Source organism: Pyrgilauda ruficollis, unplaced genomic scaffold, assembly GCF_017590135.1.
Source record: "Pyrgilauda ruficollis isolate IOZ18807 unplaced genomic scaffold, ASM1759013v1 scaffold74, whole genome shotgun sequence".
NCBI lineage: Eukaryota > Metazoa > Chordata > Aves > Passeriformes > Passeridae > Pyrgilauda > Pyrgilauda ruficollis.
Genome location: NW_024529266.1, coordinates 2,527,387 through 2,543,379, shown reverse-complemented (window position 1 = coordinate 2,543,379; position 15,993 = coordinate 2,527,387). Strand labels below are relative to the sequence as shown.

The 15,993-nt window shown below is 41.3% G+C and overlaps 1 protein-coding gene across 1 annotated transcript in view; it reads left to right on the top strand.

Moving 5' to 3' along the window:
* The window catches only part of MAP1B (microtubule associated protein 1B), a 67,284-nt gene extending 51,847 nt beyond the window's left edge, over window positions 1–15,437 (top strand). Inside the window, exons 5-7 of the mRNA XM_041486183.1 lie at window positions 5,852–10,922; window positions 12,752–12,990; window positions 14,791–15,437. Coding sequence (XP_041342117.1) covers window positions 5,852–10,922; window positions 12,752–12,990; window positions 14,791–14,946 — 5,466 coding nt within the window. The 3' untranslated portion in view covers window positions 14,947–15,437. The remainder of the gene's footprint in view (window positions 1–5,851; window positions 10,923–12,751; window positions 12,991–14,790) is intronic.
* The last annotated feature ends 556 nt before the right edge of the window (window positions 15,438–15,993 follow it).

The following is a 15,993-nucleotide window of genomic DNA, read 5'->3' as shown; positions in this document are numbered from 1 at the left end:
GGGGGGGGTTGGCCATGAGTTGCAGATGCTGTGGGATTGCTGCAGTAGTGGGTGTTCAGGACACACTCCCATGGGCTATGAGTAAGGCTCATTTGGTTCATCTCTGTGGCTGGCAGCGTGCTCACCAGCCAGCTGCCATGGCTCTCAGCAAGTGCTGACTTCCAGCCTATTGTTTCTGAAGCTCTGGGGTCTCAGTGTGTCTGCAAGCTTTCACAAAACCAAAGAAAGATCATGGTTGTCATCCTGCAGTTCATGTGTGCAATATTTTTTAAAAATTGAAAAAAATAATTAGGAAAAAGGTCTAGAAAAAGTGGCTGCTGGTTTTCTATGTGGTGATGAGATGAAAGAATTACTGTGCTGTCCTGATCCTAGTGGACTTGGCAGTGCCAGATTTACAGTTGGACTCAATGATCTTAAGGGTCTTTGGCAACCTAAACAATTCTACGATTCTAGGACCATGTAGGGTGGGAGTAAGTGTTTCTGGCCTCTGCCCATTTTTACTTCACTGAGCCAAACCTGAACTAAGGTCAAGGAAAGTGCTTGCAAATAAGTAAATACACTTCAGGAGATACTTGTATAAAGTCTAATTCAGAAATTTGTCTCTAGCATGAAGAACTCTCTTCAGGAAAAGCCTGAAAGAGGATTTTCAATTTATCTTATGTGGGAAGGTGGAAATGTCCCATTCCCCTGCTTCTGCAACAACAGCTAGAACAGGAACGTCTTTCTTTGTACCTTTGTGATTCAGGGTAGGAAGTAATAACCGCGTTTTCTCTGGGCAGCCAACTTACTATTTGTCTTCGCTGGCTGTGACACCTTTAAAACTCAAGCATTCCTCAACAGATGTCTCTCAATGTTTAAAAAAGGTTTATTCAGATTTACAGGTATATTTCTTTGCTTACACAGTTTTGAATTTGGAGGAGTGGCTACATCTTTGTGTTACTGTTTTTCCCTAGTGTCATCATTTGAAATTCAAATCCATTGATACTTTTTTCCTGAGGCATGACTGAATTTGCTATTCTTAACAGATAAAATCTGTGCCTGGAATAAACTTCCTTTAATTTTTCATTAGCCTGGACTTCCAGTGGCTTAACACCATCTGCATTATGCATGCCAACTTTAAGGAGCAAAAAAGTCAGAATTTAGAAGTATGAAGCAGAAAACCAAATATGGTATAATGGAAACTGGAGAGGACTCACCCCGAACCTTGACACAGTATATTCATTAGCCCAGTGTGCTACCATATAGGGTTTTTTTTTTTTTATCTAGACAGAAAATAAGCTCTTTATGAGAAACTGTCTGTACTCCAGTTTTATTTCCTTATGCATGCAACAGACTTGGATTTATTTATTCAGAGGAAAGGATTTTTTTATTACATTTGGCTCTCCGTAATAATGTGCTTTCAACCCTGATCAGAGACATATCATAAGGAGTACTTTTGACAATCTAAATCCATTTCAAAGCCGTCATCTTTGCTTCCCCTCTTTTCTTAATTCTGCAATAAACAACAGTAATCGTTCCCTTATTGTTCTTATCCTTTTCAGCCTTTTCTCCATTTATTCTTTCTGCTTTGTTTTTTTTATTTGCTGTCATTCAGATAGGGCCATATCTGACATATGGGTGAGATTTATTTATACTCCTGTCAAATGGTTTAGCTATTCAATAACAAGGATACAGGAAGGTAGAAAATATTTGTTTTGGGCTTTATTTATCTCTTGGTTGGACTGGTATTTTTAAAACAGCAACTGCATCTTTTTTGAGTTCTATGTTTGGTGAATGCTAAAAAATAAGTTACATAACACAAAGAAAAAAGTGAGACCTACACACAGAGAGGCCCAAAGAGATCCAACACAATTGACCATCATTAATGTTTCATAGATTAGTTTCCTCTGTTGATACAGCTTGTGGTCCAAGAATTCCCAATTATTCAGCTGGAGTGTTATCTATATCATCATTAAGAAAAATGTTCTTAAATCTTGTTTAAATCTTGAACTGACAACTGAATCTCTGCAAAGAAGGTTATGATATTTTGCATGATGATATGCTGGCACATTTTCCACTGACATTTTATATCTGAATTACTTCTTTATAGAAGTTTGGTGGTCTCTTTCTTAAGGGCAAGTAGAACAGAAATAAGCTACATTTAACTGAATTGTCAGTTTAAAAAAGTCAAATGAAAGTATCTGTGACACTGAGATAAGGTAAAATATGTCATACTTTTTCATGTTTGTCTACTTATCTTGTACCATCAAATACTGGTTTTTAGTTCAGAACCCTGGAATAAAAAATGGCTCTTTGTACTATGGCATGGAAAGTCGTATTTTCTGTGCCTTTATTGCAGCAGTTGGTTTTGATACTAGAATATTAAGTAATACTGTCAAAATTAATAGAATTACTCTAGATTTCAAATTTTGTGGTCCATGAATTTTAAATCAAACTAGTGATGAGCATTTTTATTCCTATTTCTTTTCCTTGATCTTTCTTTGGCTCTGGACCTTGGAATCTCAGAAGTACAAAACTTAGAATCATAGATTCATAGAATTGTTACAAAGAACAAAAAAAACAAATTCACAGAATTGTTTGGGTTGCAAAAAATCTCAAAGATCATCAAGTCCATCTCTTACCCAACACTTCCTAATTCAACACTAAACTCTGCCCTCAAGCACCAACACATCTACAGATCTTAAATACCTGCAGGGATGGTGACTCAACCACTTCCCTGGGCAGCCTGGTTCAGTGTTTGACAACCCATTTGGGGAAGAAATTTTCCCTCTTACTCAATCTGAACTTCCTCTGGTGCAATTTGAAACCATTCCTTGCCCTTCTGTCATTTGTAACTTGTGAGAATAGACCAAGCCCCCACCTGGCTACACCCTCCTTATAGGCAATTGCAGAGAGCAGTGAGATCCCCCGAGCCTCCTTTTTGCCAGGCTAAACAACCTCAGCTCACTCTGCCACTCCTTGTCAGACTTGCCCTCCAGGCCCTTCACCAACTCTGTTGTCTTTCTCTCAACATGCTCAAGCTCCCCAGTGTCTTCCTTGGAGAGAGGGGCCCAAAACCTTACAGTTGTTTCCATATCTGAAGTATTAACTCGTTTCTTAATCACAGAACAGGGGTTAGAAGGAATGTCTGGAGATTACCAGTTCAAGCCCCCTGCCAGAGCAGGGTCACCCAGAGCAGTTGACACAGAAACATGTCCAAGTGGATTTTGAATATCTCCAGAGAGGCAAACTTCACAGCCTCCCTGGGCATCCTGTTCCAGTGCTCTGCCATCCTCAGTATAAAGAAGTTCTTCCTCACTTTGAAGTGGAACTTGTGTTTTAGCTTATGGCCATTGCTCTTTGTCCTGTCACTGGCCACCACTGAAAAGAGTCTGGCACCATCCTCTTGACACCTGCCTTTGAGATAGTTAATATGTATTGACAAGAACACCTCTCAGACTTCTCTGGACTAACAGGCCCAGCTCCCATGTTCTCACCTCCTAAGAAAGATGTTTCAGTCCCTTCATCATCCCTGTGGCTTCTGCTGGACCCTCTGTAGATCTTTGTCTTTCATGGTCTGTGGAGACCAGAATTGAAAACAGCACTCCAGGTGTGGTCTCACTAAGGCTGAGTAGAGGTCATCTCCCTCAGCGTGCTGGCTGTACTCTTCCTGATGGAAGGAATGGTGCTGGCTTTTCAGGAATGGTATCCTCTAGGGATACAATTGACCATCTTGGCCATGGGGACACTTTGCTGGCAAATAGTCAACTTGCCACCCACCAGGATTCTCAGGTCATTCTCTGCAGGGGTGCTTCCCAGCAATTCAGCCCCCAGCCTGTTACTGGTACTTGGGGTTACACCTCCCCAGGTACAGAACCCTGTAATTACCTTTGTTGAAATTCATCCTCTCAGTTCTCCAGACTTTTGAGGTCATGCCGAATGGCAGCCCAGCCTTCAGGTGTATCAGCCGCTCCCCACGGTATCATCAGCAAACTTGCTCAGGGTGCATTCCATCCCTTCATTCAGGTTGTTGATAAACAGTTTGAATAAGACTGGATTCTCCTCAGCTGATCACAACTCTCTGGGCTCTGCCATTCAGCCAGTCCTTGATACACCTTTTTGTCGGTTCATCTAACCCACATCTCCTGAGCTTTACTGACGAAGATGTTATGGAAAATGGTGTCCAAAGCCTTGCTGAAGTGGGGGCAGACAACATCCACTGCTCTCCCTTCACTGACCTGTCCTGCCCTGCCATCATAGAAGGCTGTCAAATTGGTCAGCATGATTTTCCCTTGGGGAATCCTTGCTGACTGCTCCTGATGACCTTCTTTCTTTTATTTGCTTGGTGATACCTCCAGAATAATCTGTTCCACCACCTTCCGAGGAGTGGAAGTGAGACTGACTGGCCAGTAGTTTCCTGGATCCTTTTTCTTTCCCATTTTTGAATAGAGGAGGAACACTGACTTTTCTCCAGTCATCAGTCATCATCCACCTCTCCTTTTCTCCATGATTTTTCAAAGAGTGTCTTAGCAACATCTACCAGCTACTTCAGCACCTGTGGGTGCATCTCATCAGGACCCATGGATTTATGGATGTTGTGTCTGCCCAGCTGATCTCTAATGCAACCCCCTAGAACCAAGGAAATTCTTCCTTTCCTCCAGCCTCCCTTATCTCCAAGATCTGAGGGCTGGCCTCAATAAAGACTGAGGCAAAGAAGGTATTCAGTAATTCCACCTTCTCTAAGTCTTCCATGACCAGGAGACCAATCTGATTTATCAGTGACCCGTATTTTCCTTATTCTTCCTCTTGCAGCTGATGTACTTGTAGAAGTCCTTCTTGCTGTCCTTGATGGCCCTTACAAACTCGATTCTAGGTGGGCCTTGACCTTCCTTGTTACATCTCTGCATATTCTGACAATGTTCCTATAGTTCTTCCATGTGGTCTGTGCCTTTTTCCACATCTCATAAATTTCTTCCTTCCATTTGAGATTTACTAGAAGCTCCCTGCTTATCCATGCAGGTCTCCTGACTCCTTTGGCTGATTTGTTGCTCATGGGAATATACTGGTCTTGAGCTTGAAGGAAGGATGCTTGAACACTGACCAACTCTCTTGGATCCCTATATTTTCCAGAACCCTAAACCATGGAATTCCTCCAAGTGCTCTTTGAAGAGGTCTAAGTTCAGGATTCTAGTCCTGCTTACTGCTTTGCTTCCTCACAAGATTCTGACTTCCACCATCTCATGATCACTGTTCTGAAAAACTCTCCTGCAGCCAATCTTGATAAATCCAGGAGCAATACTGGCTTTTCAGGAGCCACAAAAAGACCTGCACAAACAGTGGTGTGGTGGAATATATCCCATGAGAGAAGCAGAAAGGATGGCAACTGCCCGGAGGAGGATGCTGGCCTCCTCTGTGTTGCAGTTGCTCTCTGCCTGTTAAGAGGTTGTACTTTGTCCTTTAGATACTTGGCTGTCTCTTCTGGATGGACTGGACCAGCTGGGAGAGCCTGTATGTCATGGGAGACATACAGTGGCAGCTCAGGCTGCATTATCCCCACAGTCCTCATACCCTCTCAGTATAATAGTTAGGACCATCCTTCTATAAAGTGTGGAGGAGGGAAGGGGGAACCTTGTATCCTGTTGTCCTTTGGGCAGTACTGACCAGAAAAAACATCCTCCTTTGTATTTTAGAAAAATAAGGCAGTGAAATAATTGTGATACCAGCTTACTTTAGCGTGTAGAATGGAGACTCACCAGTGCAGAACCAAATGAAAAAGGTTTTATCTATCTGATCAGGAAACATTTGTTGGCATTAATTGTCATTAAAAATAAATTTGTGTGTACCTTCTTGTGTTTTTGTTTTATAACCCTAGATTGGTGAATTGTTGAGCACCACACACCCTGCCAACAAAGCCAGCTTAACTCTTTTCTGCCCTGAGGAAGGAGAATGGAAAAATTCCAACCTTGACAGACACAACCTTCAAGACTTCATTAACATTAAACTCAACTCAGCTTCCATATTGCCTGAGATGGAAGGACTCTCTGAATTCACAGAGTATCTGTCAGAATCAGTAGAAGTGCCATCACCTTTCGACATTTTGGAACCTCCAACCTCAGGAGGTTTCTTGAAGCTCTCCAAACCCTGCTGTTACATTTTTCCAGGGGGAAGAGGGGACTCTGCATTGTTCGCAGTGAATGGATTCAATATGCTTATCAATGGAGGATCTGAAAGAAAATCTTGTTTTTGGAAACTTATCCGGCACTTGGACAGGGTAGATTCCATTCTGCTCACTCACATCGGAGATGACAATCTGCCAGGAATCAATAGCATGCTTCAGCGAAAGATAGCTGAACTAGAAGAGGAACAGTCTCAAGGGTCTACTACCAACAGTGACTGGATGAAAAATCTGATAGAAACAATAAAAGAAACAAAATCTGAAGTTGCACTTATAAAGGACGATCTGAAACTCACTGGCACAGTACAAAAAGACACCTTTGAAGTACAAAAAGAAAAACTGGATAATGAAGGACCTGCTGAGTCATCCGATGAAGGCATAACAACCACAGAGGCTGAGGGTGAGTGTGAACAGACACCTGAAGAATTGGAACCTGTGGGAAAACACAAGGTTGATGACAATGAAAAGTTTGAAGATGAGGGAACTGGCTTGGAAGAATCATCTGAAGCAGATTATGAAGAAAAGGCAGAGACAGAAGAAGCTGAAGAACGAGATGAAAATGAAGTAGAAAAAACACAACTGGATGCCACAAAACCATACGTGGAAGAATCAAGAAAAATTCCAGGTGGCTCAGAAAAAGTAATGACTCAAGTAGATACTAACATTAAAGATGAAAATTATATTGAAAAGGCAGATTATGAGGCATCTGATGAACGAGCTGAAGAAGACAGGGAAGAAGCGATAGAAAAGGCAGAAACTGAAGAGACTGAAGAAGATGAGGAAGACAAAGCAGAAGACATCAGAGATGAAGAAGAAACTGAAAAAACAGAAGCTGAAGAAGATTACGTGATGGCTGTGGTAGACAAAGCTGCAGAATCTGGTGAAACTGAGGATAAGTATGGCCTACTCATAATTACACCAACCAAACGCTCAGAGTCTCAGTCTCCTGTGATTGAACCAGCTTCTTCTATCCATGATGAGACACTGCCTGGTGGTTCAGAAAGTGAAGCCACTGTTTCTGATGAAGAAAATAGAGAAGATCAACCTGAGGAATTCACTGCTACTTCAGGTTACACACAGTCCACCATTGAAATATCCAGTGAACCAACTCCAATGGATGAAATGTCAACACCCCGAGATGTTATGAGTGATGAAACTAACAATGAGGAAAGCGAGTCACCCTCTCAGGAGTATGTGAACATTACCAAGTATGAGACATCACTCTACTCTCAAGAGTTCAGCAGAGCTAAACTTTCTCCACTTCCAGATGCTTTTAATGGGTTATCCGAAGGATCCAAGACAGAGGCCACAGAAGGTAAGGATTATAATGCCTCAGCTTCCACCATCTCACCACCCTCTTCATTAGAAGAAGACAAATTCTGCAAATCTGCATTCCAAGATGTATACCGGCAAAGAGAAAGTGAAATCCAAGGCACTGACAAATTAGAAATCAGAGAACCCTACCAAGAAGATGGTGGAAAACATAGTTCAGCCAAGAGTCCAGCTGACAGTTTGTCCCCTCCATCGCCTGTTGCCAAAACACCACTGAGTGAACGTAGTGTGAACTTTTCGCTCACTCCCAATGAGATCAAGGCTCCTTCTGAGTCTGTCCCTACTGCTAAATTGCCTGATGTACACCAGGAAGTTGCTGAAGAGCACTGCACGAGCCCTGAAGATAAAACATTAGAAGTAGCATCTCCATCACAGTCTGCTGCTGGTAGTGCTGGCCACACACCTTATTATCAGTCTCCCACTGATGAAAAGTCCAGTCAGCTGCCCTCTGAAACCAGTGAAAAGTCAACAGAAGCCCCTGTTAGCTTTGAGTTCAGTGAAGACAAAGATGAGTCTGCAAAATGCAGAATAAGCCCCATGGATGAGCCTGTGCCAGATTCAGAATCCCCCATTGAAAAGGTTCTCTCACCTCTGCGGAGTCCTCCACTGATAGGTTCAGAGACCACTTACGATACATTTTTGAGTGCTGATTTAAAGTCTCCCACCAGAGATTATGGAAGTCCTTCTGAGGGGAAACCTGAAAAAGAAAAATCACCTGTTCAGATGAGCCCAGCTTCTGAAGCAAGCTCTGTGGGCCTCTTCCAAGAAAAACAAGATGAAAAAAGCATGGAGTTTATGGTAATTAAGGAAGGCTTCAGCCTGGAAAGGAAAATGGAGGATACAGAACCTAGCAGCTCCCAGTCTTCACTGGTCTTGGATGAGCGGAAGTTAGCAGGTGATCTCTCACCAACTCAAATAGATATCAGTCAGTTTGGCTCTTTAAAAGAAGATACTAAAATGTCAATTTCTGAAGGCACTGTCTCTGACAAGTCTGCAACTCCCGTTGATGAGGTTGTTGCAGAAGACACCTATTCCCATATAGAAGGAGTAGCTTCTGTCTCTACAGCATCTGTTGCTACTAGTTCATTTCCAGAACCAACTACTGATGATGTATCTCCTTCCTTGCACGCTGAGGTTGGTTCTCCCCACTCTACTGAAGTTGATGATTCTCTTTCCGTGTCAGTTGTACAAACACCAACAACTTTTCAGGAAACAGAAATGTCTCCATCTAAAGAAGAGTGCCCAAGGCCTATGTCAATTTCTCCACCAGATTTCTCACCTAAAACTGCAAAATCAAGAACACCAGTGCTTGATCACAGATCTCCTGAGCAGTCAGCTATGTCAGTAGAATATGGTCAGGAGTCACCTGAGCAGTCTTTAGCAATGGATTTTAGTAGGCAGTCTCCAGAATATCCTGCTCTAGGCAGTAGTGTACACCATATCTCTGAAAATGGACCGACGGAAGTAGATTATAGCCCTTCAGATACACAGGAGTCTCCTTTTGCACAGAAGATTTCACCTGTGGAACAGTCATCTTACTCTCAAGAGAAAGATATTTCAGAAATTATTTCAGTTTCTCAAATTGAAGCTTCATCCTCAACTTCATCAGCTCACACACCTTCCCAGGTAGCTTCACCACTGCCAGAGGAAGCTTTTTCAGGTGGTGTTCCACCCAGAGAGATGTCACTGCATTCTTCTTTTACCTCAGAAAAGGTGCAGAGCCTGGGAGAAAAGCTGTCACCAAAATCTGACCTGTCTCCACTAACTCCAAGGGAATCTTCTCCCCTGTATTCTCCTACTTTTCCAGATTCACCTCCTGCAATCACAGAAGCAGTGTCAGCTAGTCACACACCTTTGTTGTCACAACGAGTGTCTTCTGTCAAAGCCTTTGGTTATCAGGAACCCCTATCAAAGCACAGTCCAGAACCTTTGCTCAGCCCAGATAAAGAAGATTCAGAGAAAAGCAGCAGGTCACCAGAGGAACTTAGTTATTCATATGAGGCCAGAGAGAAAAGTACAAGGTCACCAGAGAATATCAGCTATTCCTATGAGGCAGTCGGAAAATCTACTAGATCACCTCAAGCCATGGATTATTCCTATGAGACAAGCAGAAAAACTACTAGGTCTCCTGAGACCACAGATTATTCCTATGAGATCACCAGGAACACTACTAGGTCACCCGAGGGTACAGACTATTCATACGAGATAATTGCAAAAAATATGGGGTCATCTGAGGTCACAGATTATTCTTATCAGATAACAGGGAAAACCACCAGGTCACCAGGGGCCACAGATTATTCCTATGAGACAGCTGGGAAAACCACCAAATCACCTGAAGCCACAGATTATTCCTATGAGTTAACTGGGAAAGCTACCAGATCACCCGATACTATGGATTATTCCTATGAGACAACAAGGAAAACCTCTAAGTCACCAGAATCTGTTGGCTACTGCTATGAGACAACTGGGAGAACCACCAGGTCATCAGAGGCCATGACTTACTCTTATGAGACAGCTGAGAAAGCCTCCAGTTCACCTGAAGCCACAGATTACTCGTTTGAGACAACTGGGAGAGCTACCCCTGGGAGGTCACCTGAAGCTACCGGCTATTCCTATGAAGCAAGTGCACATTTTACTCCAAGTAAATCGTTAGCAGAATCCCGTCAAGATGTTGACTTATGCCTTGTGTCTTCTTGTGAATATAAACATCCCAAAACTGAACTTTCACCTTCATTTATCAACCCAAATCCCCTTGAGTGGTTTGCAAGTGAAGAACAGTCTCAAGATCAAGAGAAGCCACTAACTCAGTCTGGGGGAGCTCAGCCTCCTTCTGGGGGAAAGCCGCAAGGACGGCAGTGTGATGAAACTCCTCCCACATCTGTGAGCGAGTCTGCCCCATCTCAGACCGATTCGGATGTTCCCCCGGAGACTGAGGAATGCCCTTCCATCACTGCAGATGCTAACATTGACTCAGAAGATGAGTCAGAAACCATTCCAACGGACAAGACAATTACCTACAAACACATTGACCCACCACCTGTCCCTATGCAGGATCGCAGCCCTTCCCCCAGGCACCCTGATGTTACCATGGTTGATCCAGAGGCTCTGCCAGTTGAACAGAATTTAGGCAAACCTTTGAAGAAGGACCTCAAAGAAAAGACAAAGACAAAAAAGCAGGGTACCAAGACCAAGTCATCTTCTCCTGTTAAAAAAAGTGATGGTAAATCAAAACAAGTGGCTTCACCAAAGCCAGCTACAAAAGAATCTTTAGACAAAATTTCCAGAACAGCTTCTCCAAAAAAGAAGGAATCTGTGGAGAAGGCAACCAAAAATATCTCTAATCCAGAGCTGAAGTCTCGAGTGGAAGAGAAAGATAAGGATACAAAGAATGCAGCAAATACAACAACATCCAAGTCGGCAAAGACTGCAACCACAGGTAAAGACAAATAGTAATGCCCTGTTGTTATGATTTGCTTAGTTGTTGCAGCGTAGTTAGTTTGCCATTATATCAGCTGAGAGTGTGGTTTGTGTCATATCCTCAAAGAAAGTTCAGGTTTTAAGTACAAATCCAGCATTTAAATGCCACATTTAAATGCATGAAAGTCACTAGTTCTACTTCTATAATCTAAGAAAATTGATGTCAGTTTGCCCAGAGAGTAATGAAATAGAAAGAATTTAATACAAGCTGTCTAAACAGTTAACCACCTAGTAGAACTGAAAGTACCACTTTTGTAGGTGAAGTAAAATCAGTAGCAAGGTGGAGCCTTATTCATTGTGAGAAATAAGTAGATACAATTCTCTTTAACATAAATTAATGCAATTTAATATTGGAGGAGGCAAAGTTACTGTCTCTCTTTGGATGCTCTTATTACTTTGCTGGATTGATTTTAAAAGCAGCATTTAAAAAAAATTAACGTTAGTAAAAGCATTTTGAGTGAAGTAGGCACATACATCACATAATCTGGTTTTATGCCATCACTGAAGACTAAACATACAGGAAGTTATTGTACTTTTGAATGTCTGTTGCACATTCTAAATAGCTAAAAATTGTGAATTAGATTACTGAAGGAGGTATTGCAGTAATCTGTTCTTTCCAGCAGACCTTGTTGGGGACTATTGGGGGATACTTTGATTTTTCTGCTGTGAGGACTGATGTTCTGTTGAAAGCTTTTTTACAAGGAGCAGTTCTAGGATTCAGCACAAACAAGCCAGTATTCAACTGTCCTTAGGTTCCCCGTATTTGGTTGTCCACTGTTCCCTTCTCACACCATTCATTTGCATTTGTCTGTCAGAATATACATTTCAAAGCAGCAATGTAGTTATTCATGCTGTGCATTTCTGCAGCACTTCAGCTGTTTGACCCTAAATTGATCATATTGCTCAGATAATTGTTTACCAAGCTTAATCAACATGAGAAAGCTAATAAACCACAAATGTTGATCATCTGGGTAAAATTACTGGCTGAAGCCTGATTTTTAGTTTACACCATGATTTTAGAGCAAAAGATGTGATTTTTTGTGTAATAGTTTTAATGTGTTTACATGTTGCACTTCATTTTGACTGAAGCTCTTCTTCCTAGAGCAAGTACTGTATATACTATGTACAGCAGCAAAGGAAGGCTTCCCCCTACTTTTTTGCAATAAGTGGCTAATTTGTGTATGCAAATAAGGATACAGCAGGCAGACAAATACTTGACTCTGTTTCTTGAATTGCTTGGCAACTTTCTCCTTCCAAGTTCCTCTTTGACCCTCTTTGTGCTCACGTGTAGTAGCTTTCTGATGCATCTCTAAGGCAGCCTGAGCACATCAATTGCTATAATGTCTTGCTGTGTACCTGATTTCAGGACAGCTTCAGATTTTCATGGCTTCCTGTGTGATACTAGATTTTACAATCGGTCATACCCTAGACTTTCAAAAAGCTGCACTTCATCAGGAAAATAATAGCACCATTTACTGAATGGTAATTCAGTAATCACAGCCCTGTATAGTAATTGTTGCATAATAGTAGTATATTACTGGAAAAGGTTCAGCCAAATTTTTGTTATAAGGTAGTGATTTTTTTATTGTATTATATAGTTCCAGTTTTTCAGGTTTTTCCTTCCATTACAATCATAATTGGGGTACAACAAAGCTGTAACATGTCATTATATGTAGGAGGGTAATTCCATAATTGGTCACATCTCACTTCAGTGGTTATAACACTAATTAATAAATGCATGTTTTTAACCAGCCTGTGATATATTCTTTTGCTGTTTGGTTTCCACAGGACCTGGGAATACTAAGGTGGCAAAATCTACAGCAGTGCCTCCAGGACCTCCAGTGTATTTGGATCTGGTGTACATTCCCAACCACAGCAACAGCAAGAATGTTGATGTTGAGTTTTTCAAGAGGGTGCGGTCATCCTACTATGTGGTGAGCGGGAATGACGCTGCGGCCGAGGAGCCAAGCAGGGCTGTTCTGGACTCCCTGCTGGAGGGCAAGGCGCAGTGGGAGAGTAACATGCAGGTAGGCTCTTCATTTCTATTTCGTTTCATCTCAACCTGGAAATCTAACCTTTCTCAGCTATGAGAAACTGGAGCACCTCTGGCAGGGATGGCAGATGCCAGAGAATGGGGCCCTGTCTTGGTTTGAAAGACAGATGTGTGCCAAGGAAGGCAGGAACCTCCTTCGGAATGGAGAATATGATGAGAGGAAAGAGGACCTGCACACAACACCTTTCACCCAGACCAATTCTCCCAGTATCTCTGTCCTTCCCAGCTAAACCCCCAGGTAAAAAGAGAATAGCTAGCTGCACTCTTCCCCTGAGGTATGGCAACTTCTTTTGCCTCTCTTAAATACCCCATCATTATTGTCTCCTACCAACATGTGTGGGAGAACATTCCTTGAAAGAAAGAAACAAAAGGAAGAATCCTAAATCCCAGCAGACCCCCAGACTGGGCACCAGTGAAACTACTGATGATGTGTGAAGCACAGAGCTGCACTGCACTCCGTTCAGACCAATTCCTGGTTTATAAAATAGCTGAGAACTGGCTTATAGGGCCAGCTGGCCATCTCATAATTTTACTGCACCACATGTATGATCTGAGTTTGGCATTGTTGCAGTTTTAAGGAGGGAAGAAATGTTTCACACTTTATAGAGTAATTACATGCATTTGGAAACTTGATGTTTCCAAATGTGTGAAAATGCATGTAATGCCTTTCCATTATGATGAATAAGTGAACAAAATATCAGTCTGTAATCTGAAGAGTTATCAGTGCAGATTACAACGTTATACTTCTCTTGAAAGCTGCATCTCAGCACTGTGAGAAACGAGCTCCACTCTTCAACATTTTTAAAAGTTTAATAAGGGATAAAGGGACAGTAAACAGCGATGGGTGCATAGCCATAGCTAGAGGCACACTGGCTAATCATAGCAAGTCTTCTTATGTACTTTTTCATTGCATTAGTCAAATACATATTTGTAAAGGTTAAACACATTCAAACATTTCTTTAAACTTGTTTACATGTTCTGGGGATTCTTTAGCTTGGTTCGAACCCTGACCCATCTTTTTAGAGTCTGTGCAGTAATCATGGATGTGAGTTTGAGAGTCGTGTCTCACTTCTGTGGTTTCAGCAGGCAACAGTGATTAATAGTCAAAGAGTCAGTGGCAGGGGTCTTTACATCTGTTCCTCAAATGTTATCTGACCATGCAGACCATTTTAGCTATTTCCACAAGTATTTTAAATCAACATTACCTATTTCACAAATTCATGTCTTATTCTCACTTCTGTCAGTTAGTTACAAAAATAAAGGCATTAATTATTATTCTGCAACTACAGTTACTTCTGCAAAGTAACGCATAGCATCCACTTTAATATTTTGCAAAAGCCTAAACTATAATTTATGTTTGTCACACTAAAATATACAAGTTACACAGGGACCGAGGCACTGGCCAGAAAAAGCTGACAAATTATACTATATTAAATGCACTTAAAAGTGATTACAAATTGTACTATATCAAAATCGCAATGATTAACAATAATTTGAAAAAGCCAATACATAATAGTGAAAGCCAAGAACTACATATTTATTTATAACAGCACCTTACAAAACCAACATTTTATTTTCATAAACCTTATTTTCAGTCATTCTGCCTTACCTACATGTTGATTTCTTTTTATCCATCCATTTAGTCAAGTATTTATTGCATAAAAATTCACTCTTTCCAAAAGGGAAATATACTTTTTGGGGCTTCTTAAAAAGACATTTTGCGTACCAACTGTTTATGTGGTCCATTCAATAGGACTTTTATTTCATATTGCAGGTGACTTTAATCCCAACCCATGACTCAGAAGTGATGAGGGAATGGTATCAAGAGACCCATGAGAAACAGCAGGATCTCAACATCATGGTTTTGGCAAGCAGCAGCACTGTTGTTATGCAAGATGAGTCTTTTCCTGCATGCAAGATTGAACTGTAAGAACAAGACCGAGCATTACAAGATTAAACTTTGTTTCCAGAAATTCTTCAGTATAAAAACACCTTTCCTGAAAATTCAAGTCATCTATTTCAACTGCTGAACTATACACCTGCCAAATGCTATACTGTGTCACAGTGATGCAAATCACTAATATATTTTTCAGTCTTTGTTGGTTGCTAAGGGAAAATAACAGTCTTCCCATAGTAGAGTACAAATTACTGCAAAAATACAGATCCAGTTGCATCTCCACTGAACGTTTTGAAACCATGCACTAGCAACCCTAATTGACTTTTGCCAGGTAGAGGCATTTGCCCTCTAAAGAAACACAAAGAGAGAAAGAGAGAGCGGGGTAGGAGGAGAAAGTAGTAAATTATTAGGTCTGCATTAGTCTCATGGCAATAGATGTATCGCTTAGTACAGTCTGCTTATGTTCTCACATGAGAAGAAAGTTTTGAATTTTTATCAATATGAGCTATCACTATGGGGATCCTTTTTTTAAAGAATTAAGTTAGCTCAAACATAAAATGAAAGAGAACATGGCTAGGAAGGGATGTATGACCTAATCACTCATCAGCAGCTTTCCACTTTAATTTGAACTCTGCATACTGACACACCATAACAACCATAGGCCAAATATGCATGTAGCCTGCACCCCATCCAGAAGTATAAAACCTTACAACATGCAGAATTGTTGGTCTAAGGCATGCTTCCAGCGAAAGCCCACTCACTCCAGCCAGAACTGACCAGTCCACATGCTTGAACACCCATGTCCACTGTCGATTAAATGAAGCAAAATACCAAAGCGGTCGGGAGTACATACAGTAGACAATTTGCCTTAGAAAGTGACTTGAATGTACAAAGAAACTTGATGCACTTATTTTTTAATGCTGAGACAGCAAATTTATAAAACATCTGTGTAGGATCATAGTTACACCAGTAAAGAAGCACGAGTGTGCATGTGTGGTATTAGGAACTTATCTGACTGGTCAAATGGTTTGGTGCTATGAATTACATATATCAGTTATGTGAACACTTCATAGATGCACC